General features: G+C 38.7%; 1 protein-coding gene across 4 annotated transcripts in view; it reads left to right on the top strand.

The window, feature by feature from the left end:
- LOC306883136 (teneurin-2-like) overlaps window positions 1-26008 on the top strand; it is a gene marked incomplete at its 5' end in the record, with an annotated part of 248305 nt that overhangs the window by 185796 nt on the left and 36501 nt on the right. For all 4 annotated transcript variants that reach the window (XM_079438244.1, XM_079438242.1, XM_079438243.1 and 1 more), the window contains 3 exons: window positions 15136-15258; window positions 21791-21996; window positions 22258-22453. In XM_079438244.1, coding sequence (XP_079294370.1) covers window positions 15136-15258; window positions 21791-21996; window positions 22258-22453 — 525 coding nt within the window. The remainder of the gene's footprint in view (window positions 1-15135; window positions 15259-21790; window positions 21997-22257; window positions 22454-26008) is intronic.

Here is a 26008-nt window from a genome sequence, read left to right as displayed (position 1 = left end):
GTGTGGGGTGCATGTGAGTTCTGTGTCACCTCTGTTTTTGTGCGGATACAGAGGCGGCTCATACATCAGTGAAGACAGGCCGTGTGGTGAGTGTCATGAAAGAAGACAGAAGACAAATTTGCACTCTCTCTCTCGCTCGAGCTCTCTGTACCCCCTCTCTCTGTATTTTTAGCAGCATCATCACTTCCCTTCATTGCCCACCAATGACTCAAATGCTCATCGCCACTCTGGGCCGTTGACCTTCACGCCAACCGATGCGTGCACCTCCATCCATAACGCAGCGCTGTCTGGAGCGTTATTGAGTAATCACAGCCGCTTACTCTCACCGCATGCCGCAGTGTTGGGGCGGTCTGAGGAGTCAGGCAGCGTCCATAAACATCACTCCGCTACCACTGAAAAGACATCGATTGCAGATTTAACTTCATTCTTCCTGATGTAGCTTAAGGGTCTTAAAGAAATCATAAAACAGCATTAATTTCCATAATGTGATGTTGATTTTGGAGTGAAACAAAATGTTCACTAGGGCATAATGTAGGACATGACTTTGTTGTATACATCAAGATTTTTTATTGGATTTTGATTGTTTAGCTATTGTTTTATTGTTTGTTATCTTCCTACCTGTTTTTATCAGCAAAAAAGCAAAGTCATTTCAAGAGGCAAAGATATTACATTTTGATGCAAGAAAATATTTTATGAATAATGTAAACTCATGTATAATGCACAATAACATCATGGATATTTATAAAGTAAATGTGTCCAATTTTATTATTTTATAAAGTGATAGTTAATCCAAAAATGAAACTTCAGTCGTCATTTACTCACCCTCATGCCACTTCAAAAACATTTTTTTTTTCTAAAGTAGCACAATAAATGTCATATTATGAAGAGTGACCAGGTTAATCTTTTCATTCATTCATAAAAGATGTGTATTATCTTCCATTCAAAAGTTTGGGGTCAGTAACTTTTTTTTTTTTTTTTTTAAATACTCTTATACTGACCAAATATGCAGTTAAAACAGTAATATTGTTAAATATTATTGCTATTTAAAATATTGTTTCTGTTTTAATATATTTTAAAATGTAATCTATTCCTGTGATGGCAAAGCTGAATTTTCAGTCCTCAGTGTCACATGATCCTTCAGAAATCATTCTAATATGCTGATTTGGTTATCAAGAAACGTATTATTATTATTATTATTATTATTATTATTACAAATGTTGAAAACAGTTGTGGAATTAGTGATAAAAAGAGAATATAAAGTTCAAGGAACATCATTTATTCGAAATGCATATTTCTACTTTACTGTCACTTTTGATCAATATAATGCATCCTTTCTGAATAAAAGTATATATAATATATGAAAAATTGTACTGACCCCAAACTTTTGAATGGTAGTGCAAGTCTGTTTTGAATGAGGAAAGTCATTATTCACTTTCATATGGAGCACTTTTATGATGACTCTGAAGAAGGAAAGTCATACAGGTTTGGAACGACATGAGGGTGAGCAAATGATGACAGATTTTCATCTAAGTTGCAAACAAGATGAAGAGACCTGCTGTGTGTGTGAGCAGACGAGCAGCTTTATCCCACATTGTCATTGTGGCTCCGAGGTGACCTCGGCATGTCATTTCACGGCAGTCATGAGGGACACAGAGACAGTGAGCGAAAGAGGACGCTGGACTTTGACACTGCACCAACATATGGTACATAGGGGACGAGAAGCATATGGCGTGTATGGTGTATTCCTGGTTCGGGAGCAGCAGGAGATGTAGACTGGAAGCTGGTGACTCTCAACAGACTGTTGTAGGTCAAGAGAAGTCGCATCAAGGGCAAAGGGACACAAGTTCGCTTCAGTACGGCCGACTGGCCTGGCTGGGCGGGAGAGAGAGAGAGAGGAGAGAGCTCATACTGGCACACATCAGAGCTGGATCTCTCTAAAGAGGAGGAGAGAGTGCGTGTGAAGGGCAGCTTTCAACTCCTATCTTCTCCTCCGTTCATCTATGGCCTTGTCGGTTTTGATTGATGTGTTTCATTTCTGGCACGGTGGTCAGTCGATCGCATGCACACAAACACCCGCTCCAGTGCTATGTTAGCAGCGGTCTTTGGTCTTCAGCAGACGTCCACCGCTGCTTTGGCTGACCCCCACTGTCCATCTGCAGCTGGCCCTCCCTTCTTTTCATGTCTGTCCCTCCCTGTCAAACAAAGGTCCTTTTCTGAAGTAAAACTTTCACTAACCTCTATCATTGACTGATTGGTGGCATCCAGAGGATCAAGGGCCGTCACTAAAAAAGGCAGCGTTGACCCAGCAGTGAATGAGGTTCTTGAAGGTATTAGATTGATTTCGGTTCACAAACTGTTTATAATCACCCATGAGATTTGAGGCGGTCGCTTTCACTGATATCTGTAATCAATGATGCCACATGTGGCGAGTCTGTGAGCCAGACCTGAGGATGTGTGCCGCTTTAAACTGGGGTCACGCATATGAAAAACAAAGCTAAATATTTCATAGCTTCGAAGACAATGATGCAGTGCTGGCATTCAAATAAAAAATCGCAATCACAGACATCCGTGATTTGATGATCTCACAGGAAAAAAGGAAGATGTGGGAAAAGGAGGATATAAAATATAAACGGAATGAAAATAGATCAAGAAAAAGTGCTGATATAATCTCACCTGGGACGTGCGAGAGGCCTGGACCCCTGAGTGCTAGAGACAGACTTGAGATACGTCAGAATGTCTCATACTGACAGCGGAGAGAGAGAGACAGAGATGGAGGGAGGTGGCCATAATGAAGACAGAGAGATAGGGCGAGTGTGTCTATCTCTGTGTGCCATTGATCTAGCTCATGATTTCAGCTGCCTCTCATTTCCTGTTGCTAATGTGAATGGATGAGCCTCTAGGCACAACACACACATACACAGACTGCATACAAAAACTGCATGGCACAAGCTCCTCTCTTTGTGTCTTGATAAGCGTGTTTGCGGAGGACCTGCCATTCTTTGTCCCATTCCTGCACTGTTTTCAGCTCTGCGCTGACGTTTATGGCTCTGTTTCTCATATACACTCTATATCTTTTTATATCTAGCTGTACTGTATTTTTCTTTAATACTAAGGAAATGGGTCAATCTCATGAAAACTGCCAAGAATGTCCAGTTTACATTTGACCCCAAAATCAAAAGAAATAGATACATTGTTTGTAAGTTTGGATTGTTGAGGCATTTTTTCATCTCAATTAAGCACATTTTCCTTCCAGTAATTTTTTCTCTAATACACATTGGCCACAATTAACGGCACCCTTTTATTCAATACTTTTTGAAACCTCCATTTTCCAGTTTAACAGCTCTAATTGTTCTCCTATAATGGTTGATGAGGTTAGAGAACACCTGATAAGAGATCAGAGACCATTCCTTTATCCAGAATCTCTCTATATCCTTCAGATTCACAGCTCCATGTTGGTGATTCTTCTCTTCAGTTCACCTCACTCATTTTCTACAGGGTTCAGGTCAGAGGACTGGAATGGCCATAGCAGAAGCTAGGTTTTGTGCCCAGTAACCCATTTTTGTGTTGTTTTTGAGGTTTTTTTTTTTTTTTGTCTGGTTGGAAGATCCAAACATGACCCATTATAAGATTTCTAACGAGTCAGTCACTTGTTGATTTTTTTATCTGTTGGTATTTGATAGAATCCATGATGCCATGTGTCTAAACAAGATGTCCAGGACCTCCAGCAGAAATGTAGGCCCACAACATCAAAAATACAGCAGTATATTACATTGTACACATGGGGTACTTTTTATCCCTGTGTTCACCAAACCCATCTTGAGTGTTTGCTGCTAAAAAGCTCATTTTTTAGGTTCATCTGACCATAGAAGCCAGTCCCATTTGAAGTGCCAGTCCTGTCTGATAACTGAATATGCTGGAGTTTGTTTTTGGATAAGCTTGGAGAATTTTTCTTGAACCCCTCCCAAACAACATGTGGTGATGTAGGTGTTGTATGACATTTTTTTTTTTTTTAAGGTTTTCTAACCCCGAGACTCAACTATTTTCTGCAATTCTCCACCTGTCATCCTTGGAGAGTCTTTAGCCACTCAAATTCTCCTCCTCACCGTGCATTAGGACGATATAGACACACGTCCTCTTCCAGGCAGTTTTGTAACATTTTCTGTTGATTGGAAATTCTTAATTATTGCCCTGATGGTGGAAATGGGAATTTTCACTGCTCTAGCTCTTTCCTTAAAGTCACTTCACTAATTTTTGAAGCTCAATTATCTTTTGCTGCACATCAGAAATATATTCTTTGTTTTTTCTCATTGTGATGGATGATTAAGGGAAATTGGGCTTTGTTTTCCCTCCTATTTATATTTCTGTGAAACAGGAAGCCATGGCTGGATAATTTTATGTTCATAATCACCCTGGAGTGCTCAAAATTGCGAATATGAATGGGAATATATTCAGAAATATTTTACTCATAAGAATTTCTAGGGGTACCAATAATTGTGACCAACGTGTATTTGAGAAAAAACATTTATTTCATAATGAGATTTCCCCCCATTTTCAATTGTTTTAGTTCAATGAAAAGTTATATTTTGTGGATTTTTTATAAAAGATCAAAAGGATTAATAATGCAGGTTTATTTTCAGAGCCTTCTTTGATCATATTTACCAAGGGTGCCAATAATTCTGACCACGACTGTACATTTAGAATTATTGCATATTATGAAATAATGGAAATTACAAAAAAAAAAAAAAGAAAAAAATGGCAAATCTGGACTCATTAAGGTAATGAGAACCTCGGGGAAATGTGCTTAAATGTCAATTTTACAAATATTAATGGTCATGAAAGTAGTTTATTTTACTTTATACTGATTTATACACTTTTTTAAGGTGCAATTCTTGCCATTAACAAACCATTAACTATAACTTTTGCCTCAATAAACTCCTAATCTGTTGCTTATTAATAGTTAGTAAGGTAGTTGTTAAGTTTAGGTATTGGGCAGGACTAGGGATGTAGAATATGTGCTTTATAAGCACTAATAAACAGTCAACATGTTAATAATAGACATACTAAAAAGCAACTAGTTGATAGTGAGAATTGGTCCCTATAGTAAAGTGTTCTTTATTTATTTAGTTTTTATTTTCTTTGATTTTCTTTTGATTTTGGTGTGACCAGTCTTTTGTGAGAGTGATCCAATACATTTTGACCCAGTGTATTTTACTGTGCGTATTAATGATTTATTGAATGCATGTTTGTGTTCAGAACAAAAGGGACGAGTGTTGAACAACCTTTGGAGTGCAGGCAATGAGCTTTCAGTTGCATCATTTTGTTGGGTTGGGCCCCTGGAGGAAGTGTGTGTGTATCTGTGTGTTTGTGTGAATATAGTGCTTCTCTGATGGATTAGGATGCTACTGATGGCTGCTTCACTCATTAACTGTGTATTTGAACTTGCCCCTCTCCCAAGAGACAGAAGCCAAGACTCTAATGAAACACACATACATATACGCAGAGCCCATGGGAATCTCCTTGTGCTTTGTAGTTCAACTTCAAAGCCCTTTGACCAGGCTTCTCATTTGCTGTGGCTCTACCCTACAGCCTCACCCTGTTCCATGTCCCACTCCATAAACACGTTTTACATTTCACATAAACACACACATTTAAACACCTGCCCAACTGAGCTATTACTGGAAAAAGTATGTTTATTCAGGAACATCATCTATGACTAATGTCATTTGGCCAGTTATAATCAGTGTTGGTTTATCAATAACATGTTTCTAAAACTCATTTTTAATTCCATTACATATTTACTCATTATGGAAAGTAATGTGGTAATGGGTAGTCCATCCAAAAATTGAAGAATGTTAGTAATGTTAGTTTTGGTTCCCACTGACTTTCATTGAGTTTTTTGCCCAAGTCAGTGGGAACTGAAACTGTTCAATTTTTGAGTCAACTATTTCTTAAAGTAATTTCCTTACAATCAGATGACTGAGACGTGAAATAACAAACTTGTTACTTTACTTGGTAACCTGATGTGAAGTTACTTGTGACACGCTTCCCCCAAAACTGATAATTGATTATAGATGAATGTAGATGATTACAGATGCGGTCATTTTTATTTTAGCTTAAAGGAGACATTTCAGGAAAGACTGATGGCCCCTTGCTCTTTTGCGAAAAAAAAAAAAAACAAACTATTTGATTTACTCTCAAACACATAAATACACATAAATAATTTGCCTAACCATATTCATTGTACGTACATAAAATATTTAATATACTTGCCAACTATATAGTAGGCGAACACGAAAATAGTAATTCAGTATGTCTCAATTTGTAATATTCATTAAACAATAGGCAAAAAGTGCTCACATGACCTAATACTTCCACCAACTCTCCCATGAGGCCACGGGACAGTTTTTGTGAATGGCATTGCAGTGATGCAACTGGCTCTGTAGGTCACAAACTAGGACAGCATGGTGAACCTACTCAGTATGCAATAGTATGCACAGCTTGGGTCATTTTTTTCATTAGCCATATGTACAGTAGTTTTGTTCTTTTTTTTAGGAAGAGGTTGTTGGTATCTACCTAATTTGAATAGGTTCATTAACATATGCCTGTGTATGCAACTATTCATTCTTAAAGGCACAGTAGCAAATAGGGCTGTGCAATTAATCAAATTAGATTATCATGCGCATCTAGTCAGTAAAGCCGGTTTCGTGATTAGTAGTAAATCGCCATCACCTGCTTTCAGATGGAGCAGCATTTACTACACAGAGCCATAGTTCACTGACAAGCTAGGTAGTAAATGCCGTCTGTTTTATTCTAAAAGCCATGATATTTTTAAATTGAAACTGCTTTATAGAAAGAAGTTGTAATTTTAATTGAAAGTGACACTGACAATGTTTTTTTGTGTTTAATTATTTAAAGCTGCTTTTTTTAAAGCAATCTATTGTATAAAGTGCTAAATAAATGTAATGTGATTTTACTTGACTGGAGTGTCGAACTGCAGAGTTTGTGCAAACAAACAGAATCCACGTCTCTATAATCAGATGCTTTTTCTGCTCTTTTCACACCACTGTCATTTTTGTTGTGTATTTATTTTGTTATTGAGAGCAAAGTGTGCAGCACATATTTACATACTCATCTACATGCAACTCTTAGAAGCGTGGGTGGCGTCTGGATGTTTGCTAACAGTATACCGCTCCAAATGTATTTCAACTTCTTTTTACCCCTAAGCGAAGATTGAAAACGAACTTCACTGTGAGCATATTGGGGCCTTAGAAGTCAGTGGGAATGCTAAGCTAATGTGTTGCTGTTTCAGATGAGAGGTGGAAAGAGGGTGAGAAGTTTTCTTCTTTTTTTACAGAAGGCTATGTAAACCAATTACAAATGCCGTCCAGGATAGTCTCAGTTTACAATTAGTGTCCTAATTGAGGTCAGTCTTGTTAATTTAGTGGTAAATTAGAACAGTTAATACGCGTTTATTATGGAGGCCAAGGGAGACCGCAAAAATAAGGTAAGGGAAAATTACCTTTTAAGTAATATGAGGTCTCTTTTGCGCTCTAATTATGGCTGTGTAATTGTGTGATATGTTGAGTGGAGGTGCGTGCGAATGGAGGGATAGGATGTCCTGGTTTCTGCCGTGTGTTGTAGTATGTTAGAGAGGTGACCTGAGAGTGTGTCCCTCAGCTTAATGACACACACACAGTGCCTCGAGTGTTTTTTTGAGATTGCGAGATTCTCTGTTGAGAATTGCTAAGTGAGCTAAGAAGCATTTTCCCACATTCTTTGTTTGCTGATCGGACACATTTTAGCAAGGGAAGATTCCACAAAACACAACTCTAAATTCTGAAGTGCCTGTCAGAGGAACTATGTGGAAGAATTGCACCGTTGCATGTGGAAACACAAGGCATGAAAGATAAATAATAGAATTTGTCTGCATGCAACTCGTATATGTGGACGCTAGATGTTAGTGTCTCTGCATGTTTTGAAAGTAAGTTAGAGTGAGGGAAAAAAGACAAATGGAAGAAGGGATGTAGACAGAGATGCTTCTTCTTTATAAAAAATGTATTTGCTTGCCTACAGAGAAATTCATGCAAGAGCCCAGCCTCATATATAACATCTGTAGGGAAATAAGTGCATGTATTCTTTATGATGAACAGATATGAAGACATCTCGTGTTCACTTCATATTTAACATCTTAGGGACCAATAGTGCTTATAACAAGTGTGGCTGTGTAATTGTGTTTATTTTGGTTCCAACAGGCCTACACAGACTCGGTGAGAACAGAACTTGGTAGAAACTTTAGCAGATTTTCTCGCGTGTTCAGTGTTGATTAGACTTTCTGCCAAAAAATTACACATTTAACACAGATTTTCCCCTTAAAAATGTGAAAACGGTTGCAATCTTTTCTTAAAAGAGTTATTTACTTGAAAATTACAGATATTGTTTTGGACTTTGATTGAATGAACAAAACATTTTGAATATTTTCCAAAAATGTATATATGTATATATAAAAAATAAATAAATAAATAAATAAAAACCCAACATGTTTGGAATTACATAAGGGTGAGTAGATGATGACAGAATTTAACATTTTTGTGTGAACTATCCCTTTAAATCACAACATCAGTAAGACAAGATAAAGCTGACTTTTAAATTCCTAGTCTAAAAAAACATCTGAAATGTCTAAAAAAACATGCAGAAATGTCTTTTTGACTGCACCTGCTGTGAATCAAAGATTGCTGAAAATTCAAACGCATATGTGTATGTGTGTGTGTATCTGCTGTCCGTTTTGTGTTATTTATAGCCATGTCTCGGGGTGAGTTTGGACCAGGCCGTCCACTCGCATGTGACTTACTTTCCACTCGGGCCAGAAGCAGCTCAGCCAACACCAGCATAGTACACAGGCATATGGATCCGTTCTAGCAGAGAGAAACCTGCCACCTGCTTATGACTATATGTGTGTGTGTGCGTGTGTGTATGGTCACAGAGGTCTAATCGGTGATGACAGGTGCGGCTGAATCATATGGGGACGTCCTGCCAGCCCTACTTCGATATGCACATACGTCCGCTCTCTTTCTCTCTGCGTCTCCCGCTCATGCACACAAATAAACATACAGGAACTGCCAAGAGCTTCCTCCAGGTCTGTCTCACGCATAACTGTACCTTAAGGACCATCTTAAACCTCCATTTCAGGGCCCCATCTTCACTTGTCTTGTTCTGTCTCTCTTCTTCTCGGTCATTCTCACATGCACACATATAGCGTCCCTTTCTTCCTCTTTCTTTCCATTGCTTCCTTGGTGCATTATCTCACCCATTTTTCCTTGCTCTATCCATCCTTCCTTTCTCACTGTCCAAGGTAACCTTGTAGCAGTGCTGTTGGCATGTCAGGCCAAAATGTATTTTAAATTCTGGAATATTCCAGCTGTAAACATCTGCCACTGTATAATTATGGTTACAGACAAGACGGCACACACAAATGCATATGGATATACACATTTTCTGGCAAATTCACAAAACAGTTTTTCTCAGAGTATTTCAGCACAAAATGTGCCTCATATTCACTAACCGCCTGTAATCCAGTTTAATCAGGCAATAAATACACTGAAATAATGACACACTTGTTACAAATACACACACTCATAAGCACACTTGCGCTCCTGCACATAGACACTTATGAATGGAATTATTATACATATTATTATATTTATACATATTATTATTATTATTATTATGCATTTATTTATTTATATTTTTTTTTTTTCTTTTTTTTAAATATACACTGTCGCTCAAAAGTTTGGGATCAGTAAGATTTTTAATGTTTTTTAAGGGAGTCTCTTCTGCTCATCAAGGCTATATTTATTCGATCAAAAATACAGAAAAAACAGTAATATTCTGAAATCTTATTGCAATTTCTAATATTGTATTCCTATTTTAATATACTTTAAAATAGAATTTATTTCTGTGACGTATCGCTGAATTTTCAGCATCATTACTCCAGTGTTCAGTGTCACATGATCCTTCAGAAATCAAGATTCTATGATTAATTTAACTTTTTATTAATCATAGAATCTTGAAAAAAGTATCACAGACCCCCCCCCCCCCCCCCCCCCCCCCCAAAAAAGCAGCACAACGATTTCCAACATTGATTATAAATCAGCATATTAGAATGATTTCTGAAGGATCATGTGACACATTTTTTTCTGTATTTTTGATCAAATAGATACAGCCTTGAAAGAGCAGAAGTTGTCTCTGCCTGAGATAGTATTAAAATTCAATGCTTTAAATGTATTCTCAAGCAAGTGACACCTTACATTTGTTTGTGCAGGTGAATTATACATCTGCACACATGCACAGAACAGCAGACAGCTTAATGTTGTGCACAATTTGTGTCAAGGCAGAAAAGTAGATCACGTCTTGTGCTAAAACAACCGTTAGTTTTGGGTGCCAACGTCGAGCAAGCCATCAGCATTGGTTGTGTTTTTCTTCTCACCCTCTTTAGATTAGTCTCATTCCCTTGCTATTGCATTGAACACCCATCATGTAGTCAGGTTTTAACTCAACATTGCCACCTACTGGTGCAGAATACATTAGGCTTGCTCTGCACACACGTGTGGAGGCAGAAATCCAGAGTGTCTGAGCTGCAGTTCGTGTCTCTCGATACTTTCAGTTATTGTAGTTCGCTGATTCATTTGTTAATTATTTCATCGATTGCAAAATTATCATTTAGTCACTATCGGCGTGCACCATCAGAAGAGAGAGCTAGATGGCGAGATAAGGATAGAATTAATGAAGGAGAGGAGATTGAGGAAGATGAAAGGATCGGAGACAAGTTAGAGGCGAAGGAGCAGATTGGAAAGCATGGAGAGAGGACTGGAAGGAGAAGAGGAGAGAAAAGCTATCTCAGTGTTTCCTCCAGACCATCTGAAACAAATAAAAGAGCTGACAGAGACAGCAGAGAGACACTTAGAGTGTCAGCGCTTTCCTTTCACTGAGAAAGAGACCGAGGGAGAACGGGAGAGGTATAGAGAGAGAGAGAAAGAGAGGGGGAGCATGTCTGGGCGCAAGTGGAGGGGGAGATGGAATTTGACAGAAGAGAAAATTGATTTTCTGGGATGAGATTTAGGTGTGATAGGCAAGCAGAGGGAAGGTGAGGAGAGGGGTGGAGTCTCTAACACACACAGACAGCACCGTCCTGTAAATCTCCACCTGCTGGATCATAACAAGATGCAGAGAGAGAGAGAGAGACAGGCAGAGAGAACGTTTACAGTGACAGCAATTTGCAGCAACCAGATATCATTCATTTTCAAATAGAGTTTCCAGTGACAGAAACAGTTGGCAATGTGATGTGCAAATGAGCAATGACGAGATACAACAGCTACCAATGGGAGTGCAGACAGTGATCCACCGCCTGATAGAGATGGATACTGAAATCGAGTTAGAACAACTGCTAGAAACCAACAGCACAGCAACTTGGCAAGTTCCAACAATTAAATTGCTTTTAGTGTGAACAGGGCTTTAGGGAGTGAGACAGGCATAGATATTTTGAGGTGTAGAGTGAGACGGGCAGAGGGAGAGGTTTGTGGAGTCCTGTGGACCAAAGGATGAGGATGAGAGACAGAGATAGTTAAGGAGATGGTGAGACGCATAGAGAGACGGAAATAAATTTAAATAAATTGAAACTATTGTAAATAATTGAGGTGAGGGGAGAGTGAGACGGTTAGAGATGGACTGAGATACTGAAGTAAACAGTGAGACGGCAAAAGAGATGTACGTTAGAGAGTGAAACAGGTAGGGAGAGAGTGAGACAGCCAAAACAGACTGAGATACTGAGGTAGAGAGTGAGACAAGCAGAGAGAGTGAGACAGGCAGAAAGATTGTGAGGTAGAGAGTGAGACAAGCAGAGAAAGTGAGACAGTCAGAAAGATTGTGAGGTAGAGACTGAGACAAGCAGAGATTGTGAGGTAGAGAGTGAGACAGGCAGAGAAATAACAGGATGAGCATGAGAGATTGTGATTGTTATGGAGAGGGTGAAACGGGTATAGAATCAGTAAGACAGCCAGAGATAGCCTGAGATAGTGAAACTAAAGAGTCAGGCAGACAGTGAGAGGGAGTTCTAAATTGAGATACCAAGGTAGAGAGTGAGGCATAAGTCATGCTGAGAAATAGGGAGGTATACAGTGAGACAGGCAAATAAAGGTTTGCAAAAAATTTCCATGATAGAATTAGGGTGAGAGATTTAGATACAGAGATGATAAGACATTTAGGGAGAGTGTGGGATAGCCAGAGATAACCTAAGATGAAAATATGAAAAAGACAGACAGACGGGGAGTAAGAGAATTGAATTGAATTGAATTGAATTGAATTGAATTGAGACACCAAAGCAGAGAGTAAGATGGGCATTAAAGTGCCCCTATTATGGATTTTTGAAAATTACCTTTCATGCAGTGTGTAACACAGCTCTAAGTGAATGAAAACATCCTGCAAAGTTTTAAATCTGAAAGTTCACTGTGTATAAAGTTATTGTCTCTCAAAAGAAAGAGTCGTCTCTGAATCATTGAAACGAGTCATTTTTAAAACCAATCCCAAGCAGTTTCATGTTGACGTCAACATGAAACATTAGCATATTGCCCGCCCACTAGGTCTTTTCGCGTTAGTCTGAATGAAAATGCTAATTCATTCTTTGCCACTAGGTGCCGCTTTTGGAGCAGTAAAAATAGCGGTTTCCCCGGTAACACTGTACACATAGCTGCGTTCACAAACGCTGCTTTATCAGGCATTACAGGCATGATGAAATGGAAATGAGACCAATCGGACCAACCACAGATTAGTATCACACAAAAGAGGGGTTTGGAAAAATTAATCGTTAAGCGAGTCATTTGGGAGTTGTTGAGCAAGTAAGGTAAAAATAAATGCATATTATAAGACGATGAAAGTGTTTTTTGACCTTGCATGCATGCCAACCTGTTGTTAGGGACTCCCAAAACCAAAATATGAACCTTTCATTGGCCATAATAGGGGCACTTTAAAAGAAGAAAATAATTAGACATGCAGAGAGAGTGATATGGGCAGAGAGGTTGGTCAAGATCTATGATAGGATGAAGGTGAGAGGTTGAGATACATAGAAACTGAGACAGTTGAATTGAGATGCTAAGGAAGAGAGTGAGACAGGCAGGGAGAATGGTATACAGGCAGAGATAGGCTGAATGCGCGAGACAGGTAGAAAGATTGAGGCATGCAGAGTGAACGACACAGACGAAGAGAGTGAGATAGACAGAAAGAGTATAAGACAGGGAGATGTAGTGAGGGAAAGTGTCAGGTTATGAAAGAAGAATAGAGTGAGACAGGCAGAGAGCAAGAAATACAGGCAGAGAGAATGAGACAAACAGTGAGAGAGAAAGAGTTAGACAGGCAGACCAATTGAGACAGGCAGAAAGAATCAGACAGAGAGTGAGACAAAAAGAGTAAGACAGGCATCAAAAGCGCAAGACAGACAGAGAGTAAGCATATCCACTTGAGTGTAATAGTGTGTGCACATCTGTACTATGGATTTGCAAGTTAGTATAAGAATGAAGCAGTAAAGGAATGCACAAAGGAGGTCATACATAAGAGTAACACCCACCTCCATATGAACCTCCTCCTGTGGCTGCCGTCTCTGATGACTCACAATCTCGCTCAATCTCAGCCCATCTTTACCGCCACTGTGAAGCACAGATGACACAGACACACAGGAGCGAGAGATAAAGCGCAAGATCCTGCAATCACCCCGAGACTGCGCGTTACAAAGAGCTTCGTCTCTCCCGCGTTTCCTGCGGCACCTCTGGAGTTCAGCAGACTAAGCGCTCCTCTCTCTTCTGCTTGCGATAAAAGTTTCTTGGCAGAACTAGAAAGGACACGGTAACAACAGTCCCGCAATACAAAGTGGAAAGACAGAGAGAGATCTGCTTTCTTTCAGCTGTCACTCAGATTGTCGCTGAATCATGCCAGCTCGACATGAAAGCTCTGGATGCTGTCAAGATTCTGCTGCTTTTCTGCCTGCGCATTTGTTAACTTTTTTAACCTGTTGAGGTACGAGTAATTCTGACAGACGTGGGTCTCACTGCCTGCTTCTCTTTTGTCTGAGTCTTTAGAAGCGCGTCTACATCATTTCCTCAGGGCTCCAGTGATTGAATGACTGAAATAAAACGCACACTTCTAAACTGAGTTTGTTAAAGTGCCAATTAGAGCTGTCACCCAGTTCCTATAATCTACTCACAGAAAATTATTTTGTGGTATTTTCTATGAAGGCTGTATATATTACATTACACACTGTATTGTATTATCATAAATAAAATAAATATTATTGGAGTACATTTTACAAGAAAATACTATTTCAGTCTTTCAACTTCAAAATTTCACATTCAATGCAATGTGCTACTTAATGTTTCTTTGTAAATAATTGTGAAATTTACTACCAATTTCTGAATGAAAATTGTTTCTACACTTCTTTTTTAAATGTAGGTTGCTAAAAGCATTATCACATTATGTAATGTTTCAAATATATAAAAAAATAAACGTGGAAGCAGCAGGTGATATGCAGATTATTTTGAACAATGGCTTTTCAAATTTGGTGTAAAGTATGAATAATATTGTAGAGTTATTGCTGTAGTCAGGACATTTTTTTTTTAACATTTCTGATTTTGGGAGGTTTGTGTGTGAGAGACCCTGGGACTAGTTTTATACACACACACTTGCCGCTGTGACATATATCAGACTGAGGATCAAATGCAAGAGTCCTATGAGCGACAGATGGCTTCTCAGTCAGTCAACATCAATCAGTCATGCAATCAATAAAAATTACTAGGCTGTGTGTGTGTGTGTGTGTTGTTGTTGTTTTTTTCAGGGACAAAATAAACTACTTTATCTTATGGCCTCTCTCTGTCTGTACCAGCTCTAACAGATCAATATCATACATTTTAGATGTAGCATTTTGTTTAGTTTAAAATCATTACCGCAAAGCAGCATTACAGAGTAGCCTTTGCAAAGTGCTCAAGCTTTTATTTTTCTGGCTACCTTTCTCTTCCCATATACCTGCACTGTTTACACTCTTTATTTCTTTATTTCTTTCTCTGCCTCTCTCTATTGCTTTCTTTCTCTCTCTCTCAGCCATGAATCTGTTGGGCCTGAACTGGCAGCTGAAACCTGTGGTTGGTCCCATGCTGAACAATGGTTTGGGAGCCGGGCTGCCCAGCAACAGTGACGTAGCAACAGCGCCCTCTGGAGGCAGAGGTGAGCAGCATAGCCTCACAGCACGCTGCAGTCCCGCACGCTCTTTTCGATAAGAAGGATGTCAGGATTGTAGCAGAATAACACAAAGGGGGAAAAAACCTATAAACTACATACAGAAAAAAATCAGTTGTGCTGAAACCTCCACTGCCCTGTATATCAATTTGTTTCCAGCTTGTACTCATTTTGATTTGTGTTTAGTAATTTGCTTCTCTGTCACACACCGAGGTCCCATCATGATAGCACATTTATGCCCACACACACTTCTCTGCCTGCTTCCACGATCGACAAGGAACATTATTCTCTGGGCTTCATTTCAGTAGCCGTCTGACAAGTCATAAGAAACCAAGTAACCATGTGATTAGGTAGAGCAGCAAGGCATTGTGGGCCAGTGGTGCCGGGGAGGTGATTATTTTTCAAAAATAGTGTGTGAAACAGTATGTGTTACGCAACAAGAAACATGTCAAAAGGGCTTTTCACATTGCTCTTCCTAACCCTGGGTTACTGTCGTTCTAAGTCTCTCTAACGCCCTCCAGGAATGGAATTTTAGACCAATGGTATAAACAGTAGTTTCAGAGTTTGAGTGGGAAAACCTTTTTGGAAAATGCATAAGTTGGACTGAAAAAGTGACCATTTTGTTCTCATCTTTATAGTTCAAAAGGGAAAAACTTAACAGTAAAATTTATATATATATATATATATATATATATATACATATATATATATATATATATATATATATATATATATACATATATATATATATATATATATACATATATATATATATATATATATATATATATATATATATACATACATATATATAATATGAGGATGTGCAATAGGCCTACTAGTGCCTTCATGTAAACAAGTTGCGTGCTGCATTCATCTAAGAAGCTGACACTTCAAATATGGAAATAAGTTGTTTACCTGGGGTTTATGAATGTACGGTTTGAAACTTCATTTTATGAATACCCAGGATTAATTCTTAACCCCAGGTTTATGAGTAGTGTGAAACATGAAGCAAGACAACCCAAGATTCCTTTTATCTGAGGGTTTAGAATGACCCAGAGTTAACTATTTCATGTGTGATAAACCCTAGTACACCTTTAGTAGTATACACATTTAATTCAGCGAATGCAATCTTGCATTTTTAATCCAATTTTGTTTAAAAGCACAATATTCCCTGGTCGTTCAATCAATTAAAAATTCAAGACAAAGAGGTTAAAAACACAACTAATATCTTTTTGGAGACAGAAGGTCAAGTAATTTACATTGCAATGTGGGATACTGTATTCTGCGCACTGTGCTACAGTATCACCTTTACTACAGATTTTTTCCAAAAGAACTGGATTATCCAGGTACTACATGCATAACAGTTTGAGTATGGTAGTAATCCTACATAATTAGCATATTGTCATGATCTACTGATAATTCAGATTTTTCCAATCAGGAATCAAATGATGAAGACTGCAAACAAATGCTCATACACTTCCATACTTGCAAACCCTTGGCTGTTCACCCATTTCTTTTCCCCAGCTCTCTCTCTGGCTGTCTCTGTCTTGATCTCACATGCTCACAGATTCACAGGAAGTGTCCTAGAAAACACCACATCACCTCTGTATGAAGGACAACACAGTCTGTTCTCTCTCTCTCTCTCTCTCTCTGTCTTTATAGCAGGCAGGGACTAGTCATTTTTGAACACACACATGCTTTTACAAAACCTACACTCTTAAAAATAAAGGTGCTTCACGATGCCATAGAAGAACCTTTTTGTCTAAATAGTCCCAAAAAGAACCTTTAACATCTGAAGAACCTTTCTGTTTCAAGGTTATTTGTGGCGAAAAAAGGTTCTTCAGATTATAAAAAGGTAAGAAAGGGATGGTTCTTTAAAAAACCTTTGACTGAATGGTTCTTTATGGAACCAAAAATGGTTCTTCTGTGGCATCGCTGTGAAGAACCTTTTGAAGCACCTTTATTTTTAAGAGTGTAGTGGCAGAGGCAGCATTTTAAGACATTAAGTAGGCTACTTAATATACATAATTTTGAGCAAATTCTTAGTCAGCATCACACAACTTTAGCAACAAAAGCAGTCCCAGAATGCATTGCAAGGAGTTCAGTGAAACATTAATGCTGCCTTCACATGCTATCGGAATAGGGGTTATGTACAACAGACTTCTGGTTTGGTCAGGTGACGTTCAACATATACCCTATTATTGTAAATATGAATTTCCTAATCAGAAACTGGGCATGAGCAGCCTCTTAAGTCTTATTACCTACTGGGAAACTCGGAGATAATTTTTATAGCAGAGTTTCCGAGTTAAAACCATAAACTTTAAACATGGTGGAGGGAACATCGATTGCTGCTGTCAGTGCTATTCTTTATTAGCTTTTTCAACAACACCTTGTCTTGTAGTTAAAGTAGTGCATATATATATATGAACAATCATTTGAAGCATATTGTATGTTTTATGAACTGTGAAATAAGCATGTATTTGACCGAAATTCAGCTGATTATCTAGCGTGGTGAATGTTTATGTTGCCAACCAATGGGATGCTACATTTTATTCTTTCCGACAACAAAGCACTTGAATGCAATGAGCTTGTAATCATGACTTCATAAGTGGGAAATAGGACATTGTCGATAGCATGTGAATACAGCATAATTCCAAGATAGTGGACAAGGAAATAGAAATGTCTGAATAAACATATTTCATTCAAACCTTAACAGTATCACTATAAAAAGCTCAGTGTAATTACAAACTGATTGTTTTTTTTCCATACATTTGCTTGTTTTATGTAGTTTGTCATCATGCTCTATTGAAATCAATTCCAAGTCAAGTTTGTTTGGCACACAGAGTTGCTATCTACATAGTGTGCGCCTAATTAGTGAGGGTAGAATGTTAGGATGCTGACTTAGTAGGTTGTTTACTCCTCTTTAAAACAGAGTAAACATATTTTCACACTGTCTAGTTTTTTCTTTCCTCTCTCCTCAGTGCTATGTAAACACATCTAACTCTGTGATTACATATAGATTGTGGCGTAATATTTTGCTGTGTTTTTGTGTGAGTGTGTGGGTACCGGTGAGATTGTGAGCTTTGAAACAGCTCTTCACCTCAAGTGTTTCAATCTGAACTCAGCATGTCGGTGTCAATTCCATCCATACAAATATGACTTTTCTCTCGCTCTCTCCCTGCCGCTTTCTCTCACAAGGTGACATAATGTATTCCGCATAACAGTGAGATTGCATTAATCATACACAGACAAAGCTACAATACGGCTATGAGGCAGATGTTGCTGGTTGCTCTGTTTAGCGGTAGCGCTACATATAATAAGTCTTGTGTTGTGCCATGTCTGGTTGTTGTTGCTTTTTTTTTCTCTCTCTGTCACTCTCATCCTCATCATCATATTGTGTTGAGATGCTCTTATCTGGGCTTCTGCAGGATGATTTGATGCTCTGGTCTGATCTGTGAAATGATTTGTGTGTGCTTCTGCCTGCTGGCTACATTAGCTTATGATTGGCCTCTCTGCACTCGGCTGGATTCTGTTACGGTACTTGCTGCTGTGCTTAGACACTCAGATTCAGATGTCCTTTATCTCCACGATAGCTCTGATCCAAAACCTACAGTTGTGAGCTGCCTCTGTAGGGAACTGTGTTTTTTTGTGTCTTCCAATTCATTGCAATTATATTCTCATTATATTCTGTTTATATTACATTTCCTTCTATAAACACATTAATTATTTCTTTTTATTCTGTTTTTGTTTAATTTTCACTGTTCTGTTCATGTGACGGCAAAGCTGAATTTTCAGCAGCCATTACTCTAGTCTTTATTGTTACATGATCCTTCAGAAATCATTCTAATATTCTGCAGATTTGCTACTCAAGAAACATTTTTTTTTTATTATTGCTGTTGTAAACAGTTGTGCTGGTTTGTAGAAACCACAATACATTTTGCTCCAGGGTTATTTTATAAATAGAAAGTTCAAAAGACTTCAGAATTTATTTGAAATATTATGTCTAATAATGTCACTTTTGATCAATTGTCATAAAAAAAAGGATTATTTAATTTATTATAATTCAGTAATTAAAAAATACTGATGCGGTATACAAAAGCACAAGATAGATTGTATTATTATCATAATATTTTGTGTAATTCTAAGAATGACTTAATTTTGCTGCTGAAACATCAAAATTTGCTAAATAAAATTTGATTATGAATATATCTCATTAATTACTGGAAATATAGCTAAATAATTAATGAATAAATAAATGATAAATGCTGATTAAATTAAAAATTTTCACCAATTTAGGGATGCTGTGCATATTTATGTACATTTCATATTTATAATTGTAAGCTTTGTATGACACCGTAGAGTGTTCCAAATAAGTCTCTTATGAGATCCAGTTCCCTTAAGTAATATATAATTGTTACCTTAGAAGGCAGCTGTCTGTGTACTCAGCAAGGTGTTTTGAAACAGAGCTATTGTGTTTGGTTGTGAAATAAAAGGGGACTATTGCTTCAGCCATGGCCACAGACTGATTGTTCCTTCCCTAAGGAAATTCTTGTCCGGCCTCCCTCGCTTTTCTTTAGATCTATTTCTCCTCCGTCCATGCTGTTCTGTGTTAATGAGGGGAGCTATTTCATCTCCTGTTGCGGCTGCTCCGTCCTGATTGTGTTTTCATTGTTCTTTATTTCCTCACCATTTTTCACAGGTTTTCTCTGTCAGGGCTGCGGTCTCCAGTGTAGATCTGACCTGATTACAGGGGAACTGTTTTCGTGTGTGTGTGAGAACATCACAACCGTAGGGACAGAGGGAATCTGTTGCACGCAACCTCCATTTACACTCGGCCGTTGCCGCTAGCTACGAGCAAGAGATAGAGAGAATAAAAGATAGATAGAGAGAGAAAGACAGAGAGGGAGAGAGTAACCATGGATTTTCCATTAAATGAAAAGTGGATAACAGCTTGTGTGATTATGTTGGTAAACAGGATGGTGGTGTTGACATGCGGTATGAGCCAAAGCCTGAGGGTGGAGAATACACAAACTCTCACTATAGAAGAGATATCTCCATCAGCCTGAGAGTCCACAGACACCAGAGTCAGAAAAAACGAGGGGGAGAGGAAGTGAAGTAGAGGATAAGTGAAAAATCAAAAGCTTCCAGTTTCACTTTTAGAAATGGGTTCCTCGCAGCATCCTAAAGAAACAAAGAGCCTATAAGGACCCAAGAACATTATAGAATATATATGAAGCGTTCAGATGCAAAAGCCTCTAAGTGCCGTCTGAAATTTTCTTCTACATTGAGCATTTTCATCAGGCTCCTATGTTTAGGTTCAATAATTTTACTCTAGTTGCAATGCATAGGTCCTTTTCTATGCAATTAAAGTCAAATAACTGAACATAAATATTGGAGCCTGATAAAAATGCTCATATTAGAAGAAAATTTCAGATGGCACTTAGATGCTTTTGCATCTGAACTCTTCATATATACACATGCATTACCGTTAAAATGTTTGGGGTCAGTAAGAAGCAAACACACATTTAGTTGATCAAACATGACAGTGACAGTTATATATCTATTTTAAATAAGTGCTGTTACTTTGAACTTCCTGTTGAACATTAATCCTGGGGGGGGGGCAAAAAATATAAATCAGCACAACTGTTTTCAACATTGATAATAATAAGAAATGTTAACTAAGCAGCAAATCAGCATATTAGAGTGATTTCTGAAGGATCATCTGACACTGGAGCAATGTTGCTAAAAATTCAGCTTTGCATTACAGGAATAAATTGCATTATTTTGAGTTAATAATATTTAGCGATATTGTTTATTTTACTGTATTTCTGATCAAATCAAAATTCAGAAATAAGAGACTTATGTCAAAAACAGAACCCAAACTTGGTGCATGACTCCTTTTCATAATCCAATACATTCCAGATTAAAAAAAACAACTGTCATCCTACATTTCTTTCATTAAATAAACTATTTCAATCTGAAATACATCACATCATGAAAGTAAAATGCTTTATGAACACTGTTTGATGTCGACATTAAGTGTAGTTCTGAAAACCAAATCTCAGTCAGAATCATAGATCACACTTTAAGATTTATATCATGTGACAGTTCCAAGAAAGCTCAGCTTCGTAGAAGCGACCATTAACTTTTCATCTTCAGAAGTTACTCCTCAGTTCTTCTGCGAGCTGCATTTGAAAAACCTGGCTCAGACATTCAACAAAGAAGTCCCTATTCCCTGTCTCTCTCTTGCTCTCTGCTGTTTATCGTGATACACTCTCGGCTTTCTTTGCACTGGGTGGGTACAGAGAAGTTATGGGCAAAAAGACTTCAGGAAGCAGCATTTGTGTTTTTCAGTTTCTATCAGATAAGTGTCTCCCAGAGAGAAAACACATTTGTGCCATTTCCTTTTGTTTTCTGTTTTCAAAGCGGCTACCTCTGACTCTATAAACAAGGGGCAGTTGCAACACAGCCGAGGTGAGAGATTGATTTTTGTTTTATGCCTTCCTCTCTGTCTCAGGGCCATGGGCCGCTCGCAACAGCAGCATAGATACAGGCAGCCTGGAGGTGGGCAGGCGCGTGACCCAGGAGGTGCCACCTGGGTTGTTCTGGAGATCCCTGATGCACCTCAGCCAGCCTCAGTTCCTCAAGTTCAACATCTCCTTGGGCAAGGATGCACTGTTTGGGGTTTACATTCGCAAAGGGCTGCCGCCGTCCCATGCACAGGTGCGCACACTCTTTTCTATTTACAGAGAGGCCTGTGAAGTCCTTTCAGGGAAAAAAACTCTCTTTCATCCCAACATTTGATCAATCAGTCATTGCAAAAACATTTTAGAAGTCACCAGGTGTTAGATAAAATCATTCCTATAGCTCAACTTCAAAGTATCTCACTGTTTGATATGTATGAATGTTGTCAAACCACTTGAGATCACGAAAAATACAAATGTCCCCTCATTTCCCTTGTTTCTGCGTTTTTTTCCTCTGTAGTATGACTATATGGAGCGTTTGGATGGAAAGGAGAAATGGAGCGTAGTGGAGTCGCCCCGTGAGAGACGCAGTATTCAGACAGTGGTTCTGAACGAGGCTGTGTTTGTACAGTATCTGGACCCCGGCACATGGCACCTGGCTTTCTACAACGACGGCAAGGAGAAGGAATCTGTCTCCTTTAGCACTGCTGTTCTGGGTCAGTTATACTGTACATTTACTTCAAACCATATCACTCAACTGTGACATTTTTATTTGGGATGAGAATATACATAAATTTGCTGTGATAAGCAAACATAATTTTTTTATATATAAAAAGTGTATTTAAACAAAATGTAATGCAAAAAAAAATATTAAGCAGCACAACTGGTCAACATTGTAATAATAATCATTTTAAAAAATCATCTTTACCAAATCAGCATATTAGAATGATTTCTGAAGGATCATGTGACACTGACTGAAGTAATGGCTGCTAAAATTCCAGCTTTGTTATCACAGGAATATATTACATAAAAAATATATTAAACTCGAAGAGTAATTAGGGGCCAAGCCCAAAGGGCTTTGGGGTCTCTAGAACCAACTCTATAGCGCCACCACCAGTTCAAAAATTCAACATTGAAATGGTAATAACTCCTGAACCCCTAATTCTAGAAAAATGGAACTTAGTACACCTGATTACTCTCTGCATGCTGATCACATTCAATAGCTTACATTAAGACTCCACCCATTACAGTAGCGGTCATTTTGAAAACTACAGTGTTCTGTCTTTTCGCTCCTTCAAAATTGATCCAATTCTTCCCAAAATTGGCCCAGATTATCTTTGGACTGAGCTGAACAGAAAATATTAAACAGATTTGTTTTTATTAATCTCTGTTCAAAAGTTATGATGTTGTGAACTAAATGAGGTTGACCACAAATTGGTTCAGAGGCTGTATCTCGGCCAAACTTTGATCAATCAAAACTAAACTTGGTACATTTCATCAACAGGGGAAGGAGTGTAGAGAGGGGAAAGGAGGGTAGAGAGGGTAAGGGGTGTAAAGAGGGGAAAGAGCGGAAGAGGGGGGAAGGGTGTGTAGAATGAAGAATGGGGTGGAGAGGGGGAGGAGTGTATAGAGGGGAAAGGGTGGTAGAGAGGGGAAAGGGCGGTAGAGAGGGGAAGGGGGATAGAGAAGGGAAGTGTTGTAGAGAGGGAAAAGGATGGAAGAGAGGGGAAGGGGTGTAGAGAGGAGAATGGGATGGAGAGGGGAAGGAGTGTAGAGAGGGGAAAGGGCGGTAGAGAGGGGAAGTGTTGTAGAGAGGGAAAAGGATGGAAGAGAGGGGAAGGAGTGTAGAGAGGGGAAAGGGCGGTAGAGTGGGGAAGTGTTGTAGAGAGGGAAAAGGATGGAAGAGAGGGGAAGGAGTGTAGAGAGGGGAAAGGGCGGTAGAGTGGGGAAGTGTTGTAGAGAGGGAAAAGGATGGAAGAGAGGGGAAGGGAATGGAGAGGGGGAGGAGTGTAGAGAGGGGAAAGGGCGGTAGAGAGGGGAAGTGTTGTAGAGAGGGAAAAGGATGGAAGAGAGGGGAAGGGAATGGAGAGGGGGAGGAGTGTAGAGAGGGGAAGGGGGGTAGAGAGGGGAAAGGACGGAAGAGAGGGGAAGGGGTGTAGAGAGGAGAATGGGATGGAGAGGGGAAGGAGTGTAGAGAGGAGAATGGGATGGAGAGGGGAAGGAGTGTAGAGAGGGGAAAGGGCAGTAGAGAGGAGAAAGGGCTTAAATGCAGAGTGCAAATTCTGAGTATGGGTCACCATACTTGGCCACACATCACTTCACTACCCACTGACCTCAGTGCGCAAGTCTGGTCTCAAGTTGAGCCACCTTTCAAGACAAGAAGTTTGTTTGCCATTAACACTGAATGGCAAACTCATGAATCTATAATTAAACTGGGCAGTTTGTCACCCCTCGTGTACTTAAATCACAATCACACAGTCACACTAATTCACAGTCAAAAGGGTTCACAGTCACATGGCTTCACTTTCACAGGTTCACAGTCGCAAAGGTTCAGAGTTGCACACGTTTCATGTTCCTTTTGGTCAATTGGTAGAGTGTTTTGTTAGCAATGCAACAGTCATGGGTTTGATCCCAGGAAACATATGTACTGACAAATAAAAGTGGATAACTTGGATTTGCTCTATACTGATTTGAGTAAAAACATCTGCAAAATGCAGAAATGTTAAAGGATTATTTGGTAAGTTGGTTTATTGTTATCACTAGGGGTCAAACAACAAAAGCTGCAGTAGTGACATTGTTGTATTTAAGCTACTTATAGAAGTCATGGAACCCTTAAGGCCAATTCACACCGCACAGACAAACGCCAACAAACTAGTCTGTTGGAGTTTGTTGGATCAGTGTGTTACCCCTGTTGGCGTTGGTTGGAGTTTGTTTTCACCCGACATGCTTATAGATATAGGATCATCCATTTTCTCCCCAGTCACTGAGAGTTGGTCGGTGTCTGTTGGTGCAATGTGAACATGACAGTTATTTTTCATAAGATTCTAAATCCAACGGCCAACTTGAGCCAACTTGTTTGTTGGAGTTTGTTAGTGTTTGTCTGTGCGGTGTGAATTGGCCTTTAGACAGACTTGGCCACGCATCACTGCTTGCAGTTATATTTTTGTATTGTAATAATATTTCAAAATATTACTGTTTTACTGTAGTTTAAATAAAATAAATGCAGCATTGGTAAGCATAATTATACCAAATGAATGAGTAAGTGAAAGTGACATACGGCCAAGTATGGAGACCCATACTCGGAATTTGTGCTCTGCATTTATCCCATCCTAAGTGCACACACACACCGTGAACACACACCCGGAGCAGTGGGCAGCCATTTATGTTGTGGCGCCCGGGGAGCAGTTGGGGGTTCGGTGCCTTGCTCAAGGGCACCTCAGTCGTGGTATTGAGGGTGGAGAGAGCGCTGGACCTTTGGATTACGAGTCCGACTCTCTAACCGTTAGGCCACGACTTCCCCACTTTTTTTTTTTTTTTTTTAAACATAAAGAGTAGTTTGTTTAGAAAGCTTAAGCATAAAATAAGTACTTATAAATAAAATAATATGAAAATTAATTATAAAAATCAAGAGCATAAAATGCAAATAAAAAGAAAACAAGATGCAAAAATAATTCATAAGAGAACTAATTTGCCTAGAGAAACCCTTTTAATCAACCACTATTCAAAATATGCGTGTGGTTTTATGAGGAATATGTCCTTGCATTGTGACATGCTTTTACAAACGATTTACAAATACATTTTTTCAACTTAAATAACTATCAATTTAAAGACCAGTTAATTTTGAAACATTAAATTGTTGGACAATTGGATTTATAGGTTTTAGTCTTTATAGAATTACAGATAAATGCTTCTATGCCATCTAGTAAAAGGAAATAAATAATTAATAATTAAAATAATTAATTAAATAATGTCAAGCTATTAATGTTACCATGAAAATACCATTTCATATATATTATTATCCACTTGAAATGAGATAAGCACCTCGTGGCTCTGTTCTATGAATATTCACATGCATGAATTCTACGAATAAGTGGTGTCTCACCAATTAACCTTGTGCTAATCTACTATGATATGGCCTACTTTCATTGCTGTGATATTATTCATGGCTAATGAAATGGTGTGTGACGCTGTTTGAATGGGCTGTATCAATAATGACCAGAGACCGCCACTCAGAAATAGAGGGACTGAAAACTCAGCTGAGAGAGAGAGAG

The sequence above is a fragment of the Barbus barbus genome (assembly GCF_936440315.1).
Source record: "Barbus barbus genome assembly, chromosome: 17".
In the NCBI taxonomy this organism is placed as follows: domain Eukaryota; kingdom Metazoa; phylum Chordata; class Actinopteri; order Cypriniformes; family Cyprinidae; genus Barbus; species Barbus barbus.
This window is presented reverse-complemented; position numbering and strand designations above follow the sequence as displayed.